At 41.4% G+C, this 19,779-nt stretch overlaps 1 protein-coding gene and 1 long non-coding RNA gene across 2 annotated transcripts in view; both read left to right on the top strand.

Moving 5' to 3' along the window:
- The first annotated feature begins 468 nt into the window (after positions 1-468).
- LOC147192805 (uncharacterized) overlaps positions 469-19,779 on the top strand; it is a 35,718-nt gene continuing 16,407 nt past the window's right edge. Inside the window, exon 1 of the long non-coding RNA XR_015103167.1 lies at positions 469-598. This is a non-coding gene — a long non-coding RNA (uncharacterized LOC147192805). The remainder of the gene's footprint in view (positions 599-19,779) is intronic.
- Positions 13,573-16,302, top strand: LOC147192806 (suppressor of cytokine signaling 3-like). The gene is made up of 2 exons (XM_086133775.1): positions 13,573-13,755; positions 15,044-16,302. The coding sequence occupies exon 2, from the start codon at positions 15,139-15,141 to the stop codon at positions 15,751-15,753; it is 615 nt and encodes a 204-aa protein (XP_085989901.1). The 5' UTR covers positions 13,573-13,755; positions 15,044-15,138; the 3' UTR covers positions 15,754-16,302.

Here is a 19,779-nt window from a genome sequence, read left to right on the forward strand (position 1 = left end):
GGGACGTGGGCGACCACAAGAAACAAGTGTGTCAGGTTTCATGTACCTTTGCCAGCTGAAGCTAATAATTTAAAGAACAGCGCTGACATAATAAAGAATTTCCGCCAAGAGATTTCTTCAAGGTTATCATTTTGTGTTTGCCGAAACAAAAGAGGGCTGGGATTTGTGAATTATAATTGTTATGATCAGAATGTAGAAACCTGGCGAACTGAAACCAGGTCTACAATTACCAATCAGGCAGCAGTTCTTGCGGTATGACAGTGTGCCCTACTGTTGTGGGGCCGAAGCCAAGTCGAAACCCACTCAGCACGTTCATGCCTGCCTCGTAACGTGCGTGGGTAGAAGCTTCGCCAGGTGGAAACCCAAGTGGGCGAGCAGCGGGATCCTCGCGCCCCCCCCCCTCTTTTTTTTGTACGTGTGTTTAAGTGAATACACATGAGACGCTTCCAATTAGGCCCAGACTGTTTCCCAGAAGCGTCCCCCCTACCTCCCACCCCGCCTTTCTCCCGCTCCTGGCCCGGGCACGGCGGCGAGGGAACCGAGTGCCGTCGCGACCTCGCGTGAAAACGATTCGGCTCGTAAAACCATTGTGACACGGGTAAGTGAGGGCGCACTGCGCAGCAACACAAACATCCACGACCAAATGTTGACACGTTTCCATTTTTCTGACGTGCTAATTCAAAATGTTCGCACCGATAAACCTGTAAGTAGTATCGCCCTCCGCGATAACGTTTTCATGTTATTATTTTCGTTAGATTTTTTTTATTGAACTATTCTCTTTAACACGTTAGAAGACTTTATGAGCACTAAACACGAAAAAAACAACACAAGTAGCTTGCTTGATATCCCGAGATGCATTTCGTCTGGTCTTCAAGTTTGCTAGCTTCTTGCAAAATTTAGCGTCCGTCATATTTGTTGTTGTAAAACAGTTAGAAAACACACATACACGGAATAATTGTAAATGCTTCATAATTGCTAAATAAAAAGGATGCGGTGTGTGTACTCTTGTATTGAACATTCGTGGCTTTCATTTTCGTTTTTGTAGTTTTTGTTAGCTGTCCCGTCATGCATTTCGTTGTATACCCTTTTAGATGAAAGTGGCCTTTTCCCTTAAATTAGCTAATTTCTATTTGGCAACCCGGAGAGGAAAAAAACATTTTCAGAACTTTCAAAATACCTTGAAATTTATTTAAATGAAACAAGTGATAGAAAATGAATGAATGCATATTGATATTTTTGTCTTGTTTTGTTCATATTCACAGTTACACCCATAACTTATGAATACATAAAACTTTCTTTCTTAGAATATTTTTATGAAGGCCATGTATTTATTTATTACTACGATCTTGTGATTGCATGTCACGATAGTGCGGTTTGGCAGGTGTGCCTAATGAAGTCTGGCGAGTGTATGGAACGTAAGTAGTCAGTCTTGAAGCTTCTCAGTCCAAAATGCAACTGTGCCACATATTTGTCGGAGATGCACTGTAGCTGCAAGCAGTATGTGTTTTTACAGCAGAACAGTAAATCAGTGGTGAAACGTTGGAGAGGGACAGTAAATGATTCCAGAGGGAATCGTTTCTCAGAAAGAGGATTAGAAGGCGGCCACAACAAGACATGCCCTCCTTTTCCTTCCTATAGATTGTTGTCTTTCATGAAATGGGCAAGACTACACAGTGCAGCTTTGTCTTTTCAACCTAAAACTGAAGTTCCACTTCTAAAAGGGAAGTAGATTGCAATCTGTTCGGTCACGCTGGTTTGACTCCAAGTTTTTCTTGTTTCTAAACACTTCTTGCCCAAAAGAAATGTGAAGTGAATATTTCCAGGCAATCATGAAAACTGCTGATGAAGTAGAAGTAAACTTCTGTCTTATACAAATGCACGTGTTACTTTGTTTTGGGAAAATGCTGACCTTTTCTCGTGATTGAAGTGTAATTTCATACAAGATTAAAAAAAAAAAGTTTTTTTTTCTTGGCTATTGATGCATAAAATCACAACATTGCTACAGTGTCCTGATAATAATTGAAAAATATTACAAATATTGGACTTTTTTGGAATGTGTCAAATTAAATTCACACTTGTACGACAGTTTTCTTTTAATTTAATTTACAATTTTATTTTTGTCTTTCATGTATTCATGTATGTAATGCTATTATGTAAATAGCATTACATAAATCTTAGACCGTTTCCCATGTTGCGCTAAAGTCCATTTCAGGTCTGTAGTTATCTTGTCACACTCGTAATGGTATCCATTTGGGTTTCCCAAATGTTGCCTCAGGAGGAAAAAAAAAGTTTTCCTGGAACTTGTGCATATAATTGTTTTGTTTGATTTTGCATCTTATCAGCAGACAAGAATGGGAACAGGCCGTGTTTTATGACATGTAAGTGTGAATATGTGTAGACAATAAAAGGTTTCTGTCAATGATTTGACACGTTAGCAGAAGTCAAAGTAATGTGACCGCCCAGTTGGCCGGCATTCATTATTACATTTACTGGAAGGGATGGACTTTGTTTTTTTTTGGGGGCAAGAAAGAAAATGTGGCATCTTGTGGATGTTGTTTCTGTGTGTGTGTGTGTGGCTTTCATTTTGGGAATTCTCGTCGCATGTGTGTTTTCATGTGGTGCCAGTGTTATCTCCTGTGGGAGTTTAACAAGTGACCTCACGTCTCATTACGTTATCTCTCCCCCATGAATGCCACATTTCACATTTGACGGCAGAGGCTTTCTGGAATGGTGCAAGGTGGTTTGTTTACACGCCGTTCGGGACGCACTGTACTGGTTCTTCTAGGATATCTGGCTGGGAAGTGGGACAGTGAAGGGAAGGAGCAAAACAATAATAATAGGAAGAAAATGGAGGCGGTGCTTTTGGAGCTGCTCCAGAAGAATTTCCTGTCTTTGGGGAGCGCCCATTTTGAAGGGAACAAAAGGAAATGGCTTCAATGGAGGTCCGTTCTAGTGGTAGTGTGTCATTTTGATTGCTATTTTGTATGACTTTCAAGTAAGACAAAGAGAGATGACGGAGGCCTTCTCTGTTCATGACCCTGCGAAGTGAATTTAGAGACTTTTCCCTGTCAGGGGTTGCCACTGCGACTCACTATACAAACGCGTGCAAAGACGGAAAGATGGAATAAATTATGGCAATATATTGTTAAACAGTTTTTCACCATTTCAATTACAAAAAAATAAAAAGTTTAAAACGCTACATTAAAAAAAATGCCATGATTTGTTATCACTGTTCTTGTCAGTGGTGTGCCAGATTGAGAAGGCATATTTATTTTTACTTTACGCATGCTTTCAGGTTAAGAGACCATCTCTGAACGGCGGCGGCAGGCATGCAAAAATACAGTATGTGACCGCTTCAAAAAAAACCCCAATAATGTAGCCTCTAAAAAGTCACAAACAAACTACACAGACACATTTGGCCTCTAGCACCATTTTCTTTTACAATGACTGAAATATTATCGAGTGATTCCTTCCAAACGAGTTGTTGGCTGGCAAGCTGTCCTCATTCCAAGGTGTCTTAACGGCCGTTGTTGTGCATCCCAAAAGAATGGTGCCATTCGTGGTTCTTTTAATATTATCTCTTTGTTTTCTTGATGACTTTTATGCAGCCTCATTTTCTTTTAGCTTTTATTTTCTTATTTTTTTAAAAATCCAACAAAATATGGAGTGGATTTGAAGGTCGACTTTAAAGCATAGTCTAAAGATTGGATGACAAGAGGCCTGCAGGCATTTTTTCTCTGAACATAAGTCAGATGTTCGGAACTCTTCCACATCACCCTTCACATTAAATTGTCCATGTAAGGAGGTCAGGTGGACATGAGTGTGTGTGTGCGCCCGCGCGCATTTGAGTGTGCATAAATGGAGAACTATGCTGTCATTTATGAAGTCATACTCCCTAATTAAAGTAGGGGAAGTGTGTCATGCCGTATGATCTATTCTTCTTGGACACTTTGGCGCCAGACGGGACTGTAAATGTTGAAATCTCGCGCTAGCTAAAATGACTGTAAAATTGTGTGATGAACATTTGCGGCCTACTTATTTTATGGCTTTTTTTTTTTCCCCCTCCTGCAATAGCTTTTGGTGTCATAGGTCGTGTCATAGGCCCACCTGCATCCCAAACAAAGGCTCCATTGAAGCGTGAAGAATGGGGCTCGTAGCAACCCGCTTGCGCTCCCCCCCGTATGATCTCATTGTATGTTTGAACCCGTTCTATGTGCTGAGTCACATGGAAATCACTTTCTGATGGCATCAAAGAAACGGAGAGGAAAAAGGCATGTGGCGTCCTGAACCATCTGCCTCTGAGTCACTGAATGCGCAGGTAAAAAGCGGAAAGCTCGTTCGAAAGAGAGAGCGTTCGGCTTCAGTTACTTTTCTAGTTCTGCAGACCACTTTTTCATTGCTTTCAAATTGCCAGTTTTAAAGCACCGCTACTGGCAACAAAGATGATTATCGAGCAATTCATGATTTTATTAACATTGATTTTTTTTTCAATCGTTTCAAACAGTGTTATTCGACCTGTAAAACAAATGTAGAATAAAATAAAACGCTGAACTATGAAGAAATGGACCGATCGTGATGAATAAATACGCCCTATAAAGTAAACACAATAATTTTCAAGTTATAATGCTACGTACGGGGTTAGCATCATTGCTACTTGCAAATGTGACCGATCAAAAGACGACACGATTGATTGCTACTTTTATCCGGTGGCTGCCGGCTAGTTATTAGCGACTAAACTGCTCATCGGGTTTCTTCTATGACCTTGTTTTTTGACGCCATACCGCGCACAACGGCTTCCTCATCCACGTCGCTCTGGAGATACCGCCACGGGCGGAACCTCTCTTGTCAAACTAGCTTCATCTTCAGAAGTCATGGTTGCCCAACAACTGTGCGTTTAGCTCTTCATTTGACCAATTTGTTACTATTACTTTCTTTGTATTGCTTGGGGGCGGGGGCGGGGGGGACTCCGGTTGGCGAGAGTCACACACATTTCTACCATGTCTGATGGAGTAAATTTGCTCGCAGCTCGCAGGTTTGTCTTTGTCCCGAATGGACCGAGGCCCGGTACCGGTCCGCAGACCATCCAACCATCGCTCTGCCCATGCACTCAACTCATCCAACTGTCATCCACTCTTTGACCCTCATCCATCTTTTTTATCTGTTCATCACTCTCTGCATCCGTCAATCCATACGTCCATCTTTCTTTACTTTCATCCATCCATCCATGCAGGTGCGTCTATGTGCCATGTTAACCTTGACACAGGCGCACACACGCAGACACACACTTTGTCTATTTGGAAATTTCTCACCGCACTTACTGGCACCGCGCAGCATCGGATTACTGCCTGTGTTTGTGTAGCATCATTATGCGGGTAACCATTCTAACAACCTGTTTTGCATATGAATAATGTGTGTGTGTGTGTGTGTGTGTGTGTGTGTGTGTTTAAAAACCACAACCGTCCGTCTCCGCTATCAGCGCGGCTGCGTCCGAGCTTCTATTCCAGCGCAGACACATTCATTAACCTTCTTCCCAATGACATCAGCCTGCTATTTCCAGGCCCGCTAGTGAGAATCTAAGTCCATTCTGAACCATCCCCATTATGTCATCGCCTTCTCCGTCTCCCGCCACCCGATACTGATAAACGGATGGCGGCGGTGGTGCCAGGCAGCCCGGGTTGGATCAATCCTAATACCGCCATGAATAACAATGGTCCATTCTCAGCATGCACGATTTGCCAGATAGGCATTTTTCACTGTCTGTGTGTTTGTGTTTGTGTGGGGCTATGACCTCATATTCTTATCGGTGCAAACACATGCTATTTGTTTTTCTAAATGTGATAAAAGTAAACTTATAAATAGTATTGTGACTGCTAGAAAAAAAAAGGTTGGACTAAATAAGAAATAGGACTTACAAGAAAAGGCTCACATTATTGCAGGAATAAAAGTGATGTCGGAAGCGGTCCAAAAATATTTCTCAATCCGCCCAAATACTATGATTGTGATGAAATTTTAAAACTGTGTTTTTTTTTTTGTTTTGTTCAGCTTTTTTTGTTGTTTTTACTTGAGATTCACTCCAGCTCGAGCCAAGTGGAAAAAAAGTGGCGTAATTAAGGTGCTGTGATGTCCTCGCGTGTGAGTAAGAGGGGGTGGCACAGTCGTTGGTGCACCTCCAGTCATTTACCTCCAGTCATTTAATCGAACAAAGGGTCAAACCCAAATATAAAAATGATCGTACCTGCAAGGAACTGCCATAGACCACAGCTCACACTCGGATGCTCACACGCTGACGAACCGGCCGACTCCAGCTCCTGTTTGACACTCACTCGTTCACGCCCCTTAAAGGCACACATCCAACACATGAATACTACACAATGTCACGTAATTACGCTTTATGAATTTGAATTTTGAATTGGCTTCGCTAATTAATTGAGTTAAAAGCTGTTGTCATTTCACAATATCACATTTTTTTTGCTTCTCCCCTGGTATATCTCTTATGTACTGTATGTCTGTACATAATTTCTCTGAAGGAAATGCCACATTTGCAGCCTGGACGGAGTCCGTATCAAATCATCTTTTATTGCAGAGATTCACAACCCTTTGTGGTAAATGCTTTCGAAACACTTCCAGGGAATCTCTCTCCTCCTTGAGTGTCACGGAGGCTCACGTTAAGAAGTTGGGCCACACTTGTTAGAAAAGCTTGGATATGGCGTCAATGAGGAAAACGGGAACAGTCCAGAATGTTGTGAAGCAAGCAGGATGGCTTTTATTTTATTTTTTCAAAGGGATATTGCGCAAATCTTTCCCACCAGCAGTGTTGTGCAGCATAAAACACAACAACAAAAAGGCCCGAGTGTTGCAACTGAGCATTGTGCGGCTTCAAATGATTTTTCCTCTGCAAAGTGACTACATGACAAGGCGTGCGCGTCACACCAAGGCAAAGTGGATTGATTAATCACGGTAATCTATTCTTAATGTCACCACGCATCTTTTCCCGTAACGCTTTGGGACATATAACAAGTCACGATGAGAAGTTTTTATCCCTTTTATGCAAATTTTTTTGCACACAGCGTCAGTGCAGTGTGTCATCATTTTATTTCATTCCTGTAAAAGAAACAAACAAACAAAGCAACCTTTGACCTGTCATGTGTGTCGCATGTCAGCAATGAGCTCACTGGCTCGAAATCCATTTGTGAGCAGACGTTCCGGCAAAGCCTCGGACGCCAGGAATAAAGCAAATTAAGCGCTTCTGCAAAATGCCCTTGTGCAAAAAAAAAAACCAACAACAACCCAAAACATTGATTTACTGTACACACGTGTTCAGCCTTCTTTTATCATATCTAAGAAGGCCTCCTCTTTGTTGATTTGCACAACAGACAGGAGAAAATTAGTCAGTCAAAAACACTTTAAAATTAAAAACAGAATAAACCCACCTGCCACAGTTTTTAATGTTTATTTTATTAAATAATGATCATTAAAAATATCATTCCCCTTTTTTAAAATTATTTTATTATAAAATAGTCTTTTTTTTTTCCCTTTTCGTTTCTTTTTGAAATAAAAGTAGAACACACCATTGCATTTAGATAATACAGTGGTGTGTTTACATTTTTATTTAAATGAATTGAAGTCACGTAAAGTCATCCAGCCACAAGAGAAAAATAAAATGTAGTATAAATAAAATAAAGTGACACATTCCCATTTTTTTTCAATGGAAATTAAATATCGATTTTAATGACATTTTAACCATTCCTTGACAAACAAGAGAAAAACGCAAATAAAAGTCAGTACGACTAAATAACATTAAAGCCACGCTAACATATTTATTTTACAAAATAAAACCACCTTTCCACAAACAAGGGAACACCCAAACTCAAATGTTGCCCTAGTTTTCATAACATGCAAAGAAGAAAACTATAAAGTGGAAGAAAAGAGTATAATCGTGCTCAAGAATAGTCATACATTGACAAGAAAAGAAGCCATCGTGTTGCGGGAATCCAGAATGTTTTTTAGTTTTTATTTTTATACTTCAATATTGATTAGACATGAAAAAAAAATGTTTTTGCATCATTTGGCACGTTTCTCATCGAATTACAACTTGACTCTCGCAATAGTGCAGCTGTTTGACGTAACGTGGCTAAATTCTCTCTTTCCACATTTGAACCTTGTTGCAATACATTTGGTTGCTGTCCAGTAAATATTGCAGATCTCAACAGTTTGACTCTTACTAGAAAACAAAAAGAAGATGGGGGATTGATTTACGCACACTCCCACATTGTTTTGATTGATTTTTTTTTCTTTGTCAACAAATGTTTTTTGACATTTCATTTTTGTAGATATGGAAAAACAAAAAGTTGAAACACGCACCATACACCTTCTATGACAGTAAATGACGTTCATCAGTCTTGTATGTGTTCCCCCATTAGGATTAGAATGTACGTGTATGTAATTTACCTGGTTTTATTTGTCTTCTATGTTTAATTTGGTTTTGTTTCACTCTGGCTAATCGGGTGTGTTTGGTGTAGTGACCAAGCGTTTATTTCCATTGTGTTACAAAACGACTTACCAAATGAGTGAGTTGCGAGTGCGCCTTTGAACATTTTGCTTTCAGCAAAGTGAAGTTGGGATTTGATTATTGGTTTGGAAATAACTCATCTGATTACTCGTGACTGGAAAAACTTGACATCCAAGAGTCATGCGCGAAAGGCATCACGGACTCCGTCGCAAGTGAACTATAATGGCCAAAAAATATCTTTTTTGATTTGTGACAATTTCCTTGTCAATCTACAGCTTTGTACTCCATGCTATGACAATATTTTTTTTCTTAAGATTGTGCTTAATAGTATGCATAATAATGATAAGTACATAATGACTGTGAGCGGAATGGGTGGGTGGGGGGGATACTTACCCGGTTCTACAGCTACCAACCTGATCTTGATGTCATTAGTTTGTACCAATGGGGACTAGCTATTGTGTGCACTACAGTAAGTGTAATATGCGGGAATGTGACTGGCGTCAATGGTATGAGGTATTGTGCTTTTTCCCAGAAGACACTTCTTGACAGTAATGCTACTCGCCACTGGCCTAAGTAGCCCTCACTTAATACGAGGGGGGCCATGTGAAGCACTCAATGTACTCTCTAGGCCTGACCTGTCCTAGCTTGCCTTATGTGATGACAGCGCTTTTTAAAAAAAAAAATTTTTTTAAACGTCACACTTACCTAATTGACCTCTTTTTTGCGCAACATATTGTGTTGTCAAAGCAAGCTACCATTTTGCTCTATATTCTTTGTTTCTTGAGAAAGAATTTAAAGCATTTGAAAAAAAAATGCTATCTAGTGAGCAGACATTGTCTATGTAGCCATCTTGTTAGCTTGATCATGCTAAAGTTAGCTGAGGCCTTTTAAATGTGAAAAATAGTTCCTAGCTGATTCACTCAGTGACTTTTAGGACTTGCTTGAGACTTGAAAGTTAGGCCGTGAGCTTTATTTGTGACTTGCAACTCTGTATCGTCGCATATTATTGTAATACACTACTTGTCACTGATGAGAAAAATGCAGGAGATAAGCGTATATGTAGCACTGTATTTGTTCTAGTTCCCTGAAGGCGACACGTTTCAAAAGACTGTGAAAACAAAATGTTCTACAGAGAATTCCTGGAATCCTGCGACACGCGTGCCTATACACACACAAACACACACACACAGAGGTGTCAATACACAGCATGTGCTGTTGGTCCGTCAGAGTAAAGAATGTGCTGTAGGGGGTGGGGAAAAAAAGGAAAATAAAGCAAGAACATGCTTCGGGGCCTTACGCTTCCCATCATCGACAGCAAGAGAGGTTAGTGAGCAGGAAATGATTATCAGTAATCACGTAGTGGTGGAGCTAGTTGCCCAAGCAAGCGGTGCATGAAAGAGGAAGCAAACAGGTAGGTACAGGAAGTGAATGCACATCTCCATCTAATATGACGGGAAGCCACCAGGAAGGATGATGAGTGTGTTTCGATGCCAGGAAACGGCCACCTGCATGCGTGGCACGTTACAGTTACTGTACGCTTATAATATCAAGTAAAAAAAAAAAAAAGCCCACCCTGCAAACATTTTCTCATTCATTAATTTTATTTATATACCGGTAGTTTGTTTATTTTAATTTAAAAAAAGTATCCAGCTGTCTCCAAACATGGCCCCTCCCCCCTATCATACGGCTAACAACCAAGCAATTAAAACTTCCTTGGCAGAGGAAACAACCTCTCTCTGACTGTAGCAGCACTCTGACACTCTGCCTGCATGACAAATATTTAGTATGAAAACATTTTTTTCGCTCATCATTCCAGAGGGAAGACTTCCTGCAAACTTCCCGTGTGTGCCCAGCGGCTTTTTACGGGAATGTTGAGCGAGGTTACATTTCTGAGTCAGTGTGGGAAAAAAGCAGCTGCCTTATTATTATTTTTTAAACCAGGGACTTATCATGCACTAGACTTCACTACATAAACATACTGACCGACTTTGCATAACAATGAGGCAGTGGACTGAAATGGGCTTGAGTTTGAATGACATGTGGGCAGCGGCGGGTCCAGACAAACATTTTTGCTCGCAACTTAAAATGGCTTATAGGTCGAAGATCACTTTCAGAATTAGGCTTATAACATAAGGTATATCTGGTTGTTGAACCAGAGAAGAGCGGCGCTACAATGTGATCACATTAAGATCATCAAGTTATAGTGAAGCAACATGTTGCTCCAAGTAACTGCAATCAAATGTACATTATTGATCCAAAGGCAAGTCGATGTTTTGTAGAATTGGGACAGCAAGTCTGGTCTTTTCCCAGTGTGCAACTTCCAAAGTATTTCCACAGAAGTTCTCTTTTTATCCGCTTTGCGCCCTTGAAGGAGTACACTGTACTTAAACGTCACTTTCTAGGAAGTGTGTAAATTACAGTGCGTGAGACAGGAATCCGCATGTCATAAAAGCAACCATCCCGCTTCCCATGGCGGCCAGTTGACATTTTTTCTTCTGTGGTTTTCCCCTTTCGTGGACTCCTATCAGTCTCGGTGATTGGGGGTGGGGGGGAAAGTAAGAGGTCTGAAAAGGGGGTGGGAAGCGTGGACACGACGTACTGTACGTGTCTCATCATGATGACGCAACGGACTTTCTGGAAACAAGTTCCAAGGCTAGCTGCCCCTCCCCGCCGTCCCCTCTGAATCAGACAACACCTGATTCCTCTGTGGACCCAGCTGACATTTACCAAAAGACATCAGGCCATCAGGCCCGTGGCGTCAGGCAGCTACCCGCAAGGCCCCCGCCTTGCCTAACCCCCCCCCCCCCCCGCCAGTCCGCCTCTGCTCACATCTGATAGCACGGCTCATTTCTATATGAGGGGCAAATGAGCCAGTACCCATCCAGATCCAGCAATTGTTGGTAAAGGTTATTATAATAAGGTGTGTATAAAAAATCCTTTGCGTGCTTGGTGTGTCCCAGTTAAGTTAATTTGCATTCTACAAATTCAGTTGCCGTTTCTACTGAAACTTGCCTTGATTGCACATCCCAAATTTTTCAGAAAAATCCAGCCCCCCAAGTCAGTTTGAATTAGCAGCATGACATTTAGTCTGCATTTTCATTATGAGTGGACCCACAAAAAAATCCCCAAAAAAATTGCAAATTAGCGATCAGCAGTAGACCCCCAAAAAGTCTCAAAACACATGCTTGCATATGCACAAGAAGCCAACCATTTCCTTCTAAGTGGCAATTTCTACCAAAAATGATCTCAATCGCGCATCTCTATTTTGCAGGTAAATTCAGCCCCCCCCTCCCCCAAGCCCTTTGAACTTAAACAATAAGAGATTTGGTAGGTCTATCTCGCACGAATAGAGCCACAGAAAAGTCACTATAACAATGAACTGAAAAGAGACACAGTCTGCCATTTTGATTTGATTCGGCCATTGGAGGGTTATTTAAACATGAACAACTCCAAGAGATCGTGAGTCATTGCTACCAAATGTGAACCTTGTGTACTAGACAGATGAGTGATGTGGAATCCATCCCCTAATTGAAATGTCTTGATTGCGTATGGTTAGAGTGCATCATAACTCACAAAAGTCGGCTCCTCAAATTCAGAGATTCACTAAATTTGTTATGTGCACTTCCCGGAGGATGTGGTTGATGTTCGACCTTTTTCTGTTGTGCAGTACTGATGACTAAAGGAATGAGCCGGTTCAGGAAAACCATGGGACGGCACTGGAAGGTGACCTGAGGCTTTTTGCTACCGGTGTGGACTTTGTTGATCATGCCTGAGTCAGCAAGGCAAAGTCTTGACATGCTTGCAGCACGAGCACCTTCTTAATCACAAACACAAATGCCCAAGATTCACATTCTTTGCCTGATGCTCTGGAATCAGCATTGCTCACTCCAGGCATTCCAACAACATCATCCCAACGACAGCCTAGTCTATCTTTTTAGCAGTTTTTGAATGCCGTTGCACATGCCTCTTCTATCACTTTGGAGATTTCTGTCTGGAGCTCCACATGGGTCATTTTGACTGCAGCACTGGCGCCGGCTCAATGTGAATGGTTGTAGATTTGAGGAAATATGTTCCTAGCCTCATGTATCTTTTATCCTGGAACTTTTGGTGGACGAATGTGTCTTGGCTGAATTTAGGGTGACGGCTAGTTATCGAGACCAAAAGAAGACTTTGCTTCGGGGTCTTCGAACTTTGAAGAGGCCATGGAACCTGTTGTGCTTGGTTCCATCATATTTGATAGAAAAGCCTTTTAGTTCCAGGAAGCACAAGTACCAAGAATTAAAAGTACTTGATGCTCAACTGAATATCGGTGATTAAAAACAACAGCTGTAATGATTAGTGTTTATAAATTCATTTTTTATGGTGTGTTACTATGCATGCATAATAGTTATATTGGACATTTTTAAAATAAATTATAGACAAATTACTGAACAGTAAATGTTCTAATGTGCAACGTCACTATATTATATGCAGTGCTGAGAAGTAACTAGAGGAATTGAAAGTACTTCTACTTTTAGCATTTTTTGGGGGGTGTTTTACAAAAATATTTGAACATTTATTTCAAGGATAGAGTACTTTACCACTTGTGTGATGTGATTTGGTGCCCCCTTTGGCCAAGAGGTGCTCTTGCAAGCTTTTCTTTTTTTTTTTTAACCCCTCTTACCGAGAATTTCTGTGAAGCTTATTACACAACAATCCCTTTCGGCGCAGTCCAATTACCTCATAGCTTGACAATAAAGAGGAACTTCCAGTATGCAAATACTCAATTACGTACACCATGACCGGTTATTTATTTATTTATTTCTTTATTGTTTGTTTAGGCGTGGTGATAAAGTATCCAAAAGATGAATAATAAATAGTGGATTCATTGCCATTCTGTGCGGGTGGGGGTGGGGGGGGGGCGAGGGAGGCAGAGAAAGAGAGAAAGAAGTCGAGTTTCCTGTCAACTTGCCAGCGCCTTACTGGAAGGAGGGGGGTGGGGGTGGGGGTGGGGCCTGCTAGCCCAGCAGATGCACAGTAAGCAGTAGGAGGATCTCTCTCTCTATAAAGGCAGTCCTGTGCGTCAGTGCAGGGCGCAGACGCCTTTCACAACTGCTCCACCGCACTCAACTTTGCGGCAAACTCCCCACAACTACTTTTTTGGGGGGTAGGAATTTCAATTTCAAGCTAAAGTCGGAAGCTGCCTCCACGCTCAGGAACATTTGGACCATTTGGATTTAAACTTTGAAAGGACTTTTGGGCAAGAGGTGAGCATCCATCTTTGATCTTTTTCTCCAGCTCACAACTTTGAAAGCATGTGGATGTGTATCTTATTGATGGTGTCATTGATTCATACTTCTGGGAAAAGTTCAGAACAAAAACAAAAAAACACTTTCAATAAGTAACAGAAAAAACAATGGAGCTTTCTGGGTGTTGTTGTCTGCAAAAAAAAAGATGCTCCAAATAATATTTGCAGGAACTATAAATCACAAAATTAGACAAATGGATAATTTTGTAGCCATCAGTTATTTTTACATTTTTTTCCAGAGCTGTATTTATGTCTGCGAGCGTAGGTCTTCCCGTGCAAATTTCACAAGAAGTTTACTGGAACTGACCATGGTGCCTGAGGCAGAGTGTTGCACAAACAAAAAGTACTTACCGGACTTGCACGCGATCATAAATAGGAATGTATGATTCAAAGATGCCAAAACAAACGGGCAGCTTTCTCCAGTCGCGCTGCCCCGTGAAACACTTGTTAGTTACACTGCCAGGAAAAACTCAGTCAAGTTTTCGAAAAGCTGTTTTTTTTTTTTTGGGTCACCTCATATGAGGCGCCTAAGCCTAGGTTTCTGTCGAGTTCAGAATTGGGGAAACGGAACTGTTACATTTTATCTCATGTATGACAAAATGACGTTTTGGTTCCTTTCCTGCAATTAAAAGTAGGGGGGCACCCTTGCGTAACATAAAATTAGGCAAGCAGCGGTCTCTCATCTGTCATTTCCAGTAATCATTTGTGAGCTCCAAAAGTACTTTTTTTTTTTTTTACCTTTACTAGGATCCAAAAAGCTTCCCCCCCTCCCTTGAATGTACCCTAGAACTAGATAAGGCAAGCATGCCCTTGAATTAAGGCAACAGGAGTCGTCTTAAGCACGCTGAAGTACCCCCGCAGAGCCAAGTAGTCAACTGTGCCAAGGATACCTTCACAGCTCACCTCATTCCTCATTTTTGGACTCCTTTTCCTCGGGTCAAAGTTTTAGGGCAAATTGAAGACTTATTTTGTCTCGACCAGTGTCAGGACAGAAGTTTAGTGATGTATTTATTGGACAAGAAGCTATTAGCTGAGAATCTTTTTGTCATGTTACGACAACCAAGTCAGGTGTTTTTTTTTTCAGAAAACAGGAGATACCCTTATTCTTTAAAAATAAGATTATATTCTTGTGATGATGCGTATTTAGCATTTTGAGGTGGTATGAAAAAGTTGACAATTTCTCGAAATCTCAAAGAGCTTTCTCCGGACTTTGTGCGCTAACCCTGGTCTTCCTCTTGCCCCCTCAGGTGTCGCCTCTTCAGTACCGTTCCGTCCCAGTGTCATTTTCTTCTACGGTGCCACATCTCCAGCACGCCCCGCACCACATAGCGGCCACAGCGCCATGGTAACTCTCAGCAAGGCCTACTCAGCCATGAGCAGCAGCCACTTGGACTCTGCCGGCGTGCGGCTGCCTCAGCGCTACAAGACATTCACGTCCAAGGCTCAGTACCAGATGGTGCTGGCCACCCTGCGCAAGCTGCAGGAGAGCGGCTTCTACTGGGGCGCCATCACGGGCAAGAACGCCAATAGCCTGCTGGGCGCCGAGAAGGCCGGCACCTTCCTGGTGCGCGACAGCTCCGACAACCGCCACCTGTTCACCCTCAGCGTCAAAACAACGGCGGGCACCAAAAACCTGCGGGTCCAATGCGACGCCGCTTCTTTCTACCTGCAGACGGACCCCAAGAACATTCACGCCGTGCCCCACTTCGACTGCATCCTGAAGCTGGTGCACTACTATATGCCTCAGAGCAGAGCCAACGGACGTAACGTGGACTATATTTACTCGGGCAGCGAGAAGGTGCCGCTGGAGTTGGTCAAACCGCTCGCCTGTTGCCCGTCCACCTTGCAGCACTTATGCCGGAAAACCGTTAATGGACATTTGGACATTTCCTCCACGAGGGACCAGCTTCCCCATCCTCTCAGGCAATACATGCAGGATTACGAGTCTCCCATTTAGAAGCGCATTCCAAGTCTGAGGGGAGCCAGAAGGGAGGGAAGGACTGCGAGCCAGGAGTGAAGTTCCCGGCGAAGATGACGCACAGTTTCCCTCATTTAATGATGCTGCTAACAATGTGGTGTGATGCCTCAATGAACGCATTTGCGTCCGTCCAGCAGCCGGGATGGTCCTCCCATAGTGCATTCTGGGAGTACTTTTTACAAGAGCAGTCGCACCTTTTGTAAGGGCTGAACTTTGACTCGATCCTCCATTACGGTAGATTTACAAGGTCAATTTTTTTTTGTTCGTTTTAAACTTTCGGCACTGACAGGAACGCCACTTGCTCGCCAATGAATGTATTTAAACAAGACACAACAATTGTCTTAATTCACTGTCTTTTTTGGGGGGGGGCGGGTTGGACAACACCATGTTTACATTGAAGACAAAATCTTTTATAAAGATGTATGAAAGATGCTTAAAGGTTGACTGGTCGACAAAACGATTTGCACTTATTTATATGTGGATGAACATTTCAGTAATTTATAATAAAGAATGTTATTTTTCTACTGAGCTGCATCTCAGCGTGCTCTGTTTTCCACCCTGTTACACGGTGATCTCTGTTGTATGGAGGCTTTAAATAGCACATTTCATTTGAGACAATTAGTCCTAGTTATTGTCTAATTAGTAGAAAATGATGCCAAGATGTGCAGCACAATGTTATGAAACTGCAATTATTCCCTTAAAATTACTACAACACATTACAAATAAAATAAAATCTCGTAACCTCCCATAAAAATGACCTTTTCTTATTGCAGTACAGTACACCACTTAAAAAAATTCTATTTCAACAGGTTGCATCACTTTCATAGCTTTTATACGTACATGTTTGTAATGACTTTACAAAAAAAGTACATAGTAAGTAGTAAGACAAAAATGCACTATGCACAATAAAAAGGTAAGAATAGATGAATGTTTCACTGAAAATATGTAAAATTAATTAAAATTGATATAGAAAATGTAAACAATACATGAAGCAATGCAAGTGTAAAATAGGGTTTTCGGTTCTGAAGAAATGTAAATTATATATAAAATGTCAATAAAAACATCAATTGGTGTATATATAAAATATGAATAAAAAGACTGTATAATTTCAATAATATAATAAATAGCATTAACCTAAAAAAATAACTATTTTAAACTATGTCCAAGGTGCCAAATATAATGCTGTTTAGAAAACCAAAAAACAAAACGTGAATTAAAAAAAAAAACACAAAAATAAAATTAATTCAATTAAATCCATTTATCCATTCCACTTCTCAGACAAGGGACTGTGCTTCACATTTAAATCTAAAAACATGCATCATTCATTTAATACTGTCCAACAAAAAAAAAAAAAGACACATCAAAGCAATCAAGTCTGACTGAAACAATTTCCTCCACAAGCTTGTTTTTAAAAATGTCCACAAAAGAGCCAGGCAATAGCTTCAATCAACAAAAAGCAAAAGGCAGTCAGTAGACAGCGGTTGTCTAAAACAACAGTGAAGTGACACATTATCCACCAAGTATGGAGCAGCCTGACCCCTTAGGGCTCTGAAAGTGTATTTTTTTTTACTGGATCTGAAAATGAACAGGGAGCCATTGCAAGGACAACTGAATGGGAATGATGTGCCTGAACCTATAAGGTACAGACAAAATCAGATCGGTTGCATTTTGTACAAAATTGGATGATCTCAGGATTAAAATAAAAATACATCTGTATTATGAATGAGATCCCTTTAAATTTTTTGATTGTACTTCTGAAAGGAAGCATGTCGTGTGTGAAAATGATGGGGCCGAAAAAGGAGCCTTGAGGAACACCACAAGAACTGACAGAGTCTGACTAATGGGGGCCAACCACCAGAGAAAAATGTCTCTCTTGGGTCTCCCTTCTAAGCTCTTATTTTTGTCTGACACTTTACACAAAATCATAATTTCATACATTTTACACAGTTTAGGCTATCAACCCTGCCTTGGTCAAATGGGGGAAACCCTTTGGTATTTGCCACCAGAAAGAACGCATTGTCAACTTGTGTGACTTCTACACGAGGCTGTGGCGTGTTCCCAAGCGAAGAACTTTCTGGGAACTTACGAGACTTCAGAGAAGCTTTTCCTGCTTTGAAGGAGCTCTCGCATGCGTATGACTCATCAGATTCTATCACAGCACTTTGCCAGTGCAATAACTTCTCAGAAATGTCGTCTGTCGTGAACATTCTGACTTGTGCAATTCCTTTGAACATGTGCGACTCACTTGGCATACATTTTGAATTGACTTCAAACGCTCCGATCTCTTGCAGTGCTGAAAAATTCCCCAGCAATAAGGATGGTAAATAGTCATTATCAATTAGCTTGAGCTTTTCTGGTATGTTATTACTTGAGAAATTGCCCGTCCTCCTACTGCAGTCTTCATACATTGTGTTTTCCTTGTCAATAAAACGTTGAAATATTCCGTCTCTTAACTATAAAAGGATTTTGTTTTGAATTTGTGGACTTTTGCTGGAATTTGTCTGCTGTGCTCACGAGTTTGCAACCTATGGCTCGGAAAATCGTATGGAATGTCACCCACGCTATATGCAAAGTCAGGAGAACTAATTGTAACCCAACTTCATTAAGGTGCAACATTTACGAACATTAGCAAGTCAGTAATTCACGAGCCACGACAAGTGTACTGGAAACTGGAAAGTCTGGAATGTCTGTCTCCCAAATTGGAAAAGTACACTTTAACGCGCTTAGAGTTGGCGTGCCTCCACGCAAAGTCAGGGAAAATAAATTGCTTTACAGCGACTTGATTGAGACATGGCATTTGAAAAAACCTGGGTTGTCAGAAACTTTCAACCTCCAAATGTAACAAGTGAAAACTTCTGGAAAGTGAGCAAATTCTGACCCACGGCTGGGAAAAGTGCATTTGAACGCACTTGAAGTCCATACACACAAAGTCCAAAAGATTGGGAAGTCAGAAATTTCCCAACCTGCGACTGTCTGTTTGTTTTTGTAAAGTATAGTATTCTTCCTCATTAAACACATTAAATTTTCTGTTGTTTTTCTGCAGGGAGGCTGGAATGAATGAATCTCAAGACACATAAATTAGATATTCATGCATCGCAAATATCTGAACAATTCATTGAATGTCTATATCATCTTCGATCGAAACCGGGTTAAGAACTGCTGATCTAACCTTTAGACCGTTTAGGTTCCTGAAAGTCTGACAGTTATTTAAGGTGACGCCAAATTGAATTCAATGATAGGTCACATAACATCGTCATTTAATTGATGTATCACCGCAAATTAAATTTGCACTCGCTGGTTGTCGGCCTTATCTCTCCTTATCTTTGAAGTACTGCGGCGGCAGCAAATATTTGTCGCGTTTAACGTGGTGCTTTATACTGACTGAAGTCCATGTAGTAAACCACCACCAGAACCAGATGATATCCAGGAGCATATATGCACACTATATTTCCTGCAACCTGCTAAAATGACAGATGAGCGGGAATTCACAGTAAACTTCCTGCGGAGTTACGGGAAAAACCGCTTGGGGCTCAACCTGCTTCCACAGCATTTTTCCTCCCAACCGGTCTGGGCTCTGATCTGTGAACTGTCAGTCAGCAATTATAACTTCCTCTCCCTCTGTACCTCTGCAGTGTATTGATATGAGACAAATCAAGGACACGAGTTTAAAAATAAAAAATAAAAAATTCCTGTCATTCACTGCACGCGTACGGATGCCAATCTCGTTTAGTAGCCGCGGCATTTTGAATGCCGTCCTCGCTGTGTGTGTGTGCAAGGCGAGCCGTCGGCTGGCCTTTCCAAAGTATGCGAACGACCAGCTGAAGCCCGCGAGAGCTTCTACGGAGCGCTATAAAAAGCGACACTTGTTGCTTGTTTGTGTTGCTCTGAGGAAATTCTCTGGTAGGGATGTCGCGTGACTGCCGGCGGATACTCAAGATCCGTCACCATAGATACACACTTCCTTTGTGACGGTTGTGTAATTTATGCTTTATGGACGTTCAAGGG

Source organism: Hippocampus guttulatus, chromosome 16, assembly GCF_054856545.1.
Source record: "Hippocampus guttulatus isolate MCC_2025c chromosome 16, RoL_Hgut_1.0, whole genome shotgun sequence".
Classification (NCBI taxonomy): Eukaryota; Metazoa; Chordata; class Actinopteri; order Syngnathiformes; family Syngnathidae; genus Hippocampus; species Hippocampus guttulatus.

What these genes read in the sequence shown, in the direction of transcription:
- LOC147192806 (XM_086133775.1), top strand. Translation starts at nt 15,139, where the DNA reads ATGGTAACTCTCAGCAAGGCCTACTCAGCCATGAGCAGCAGCCACTTG.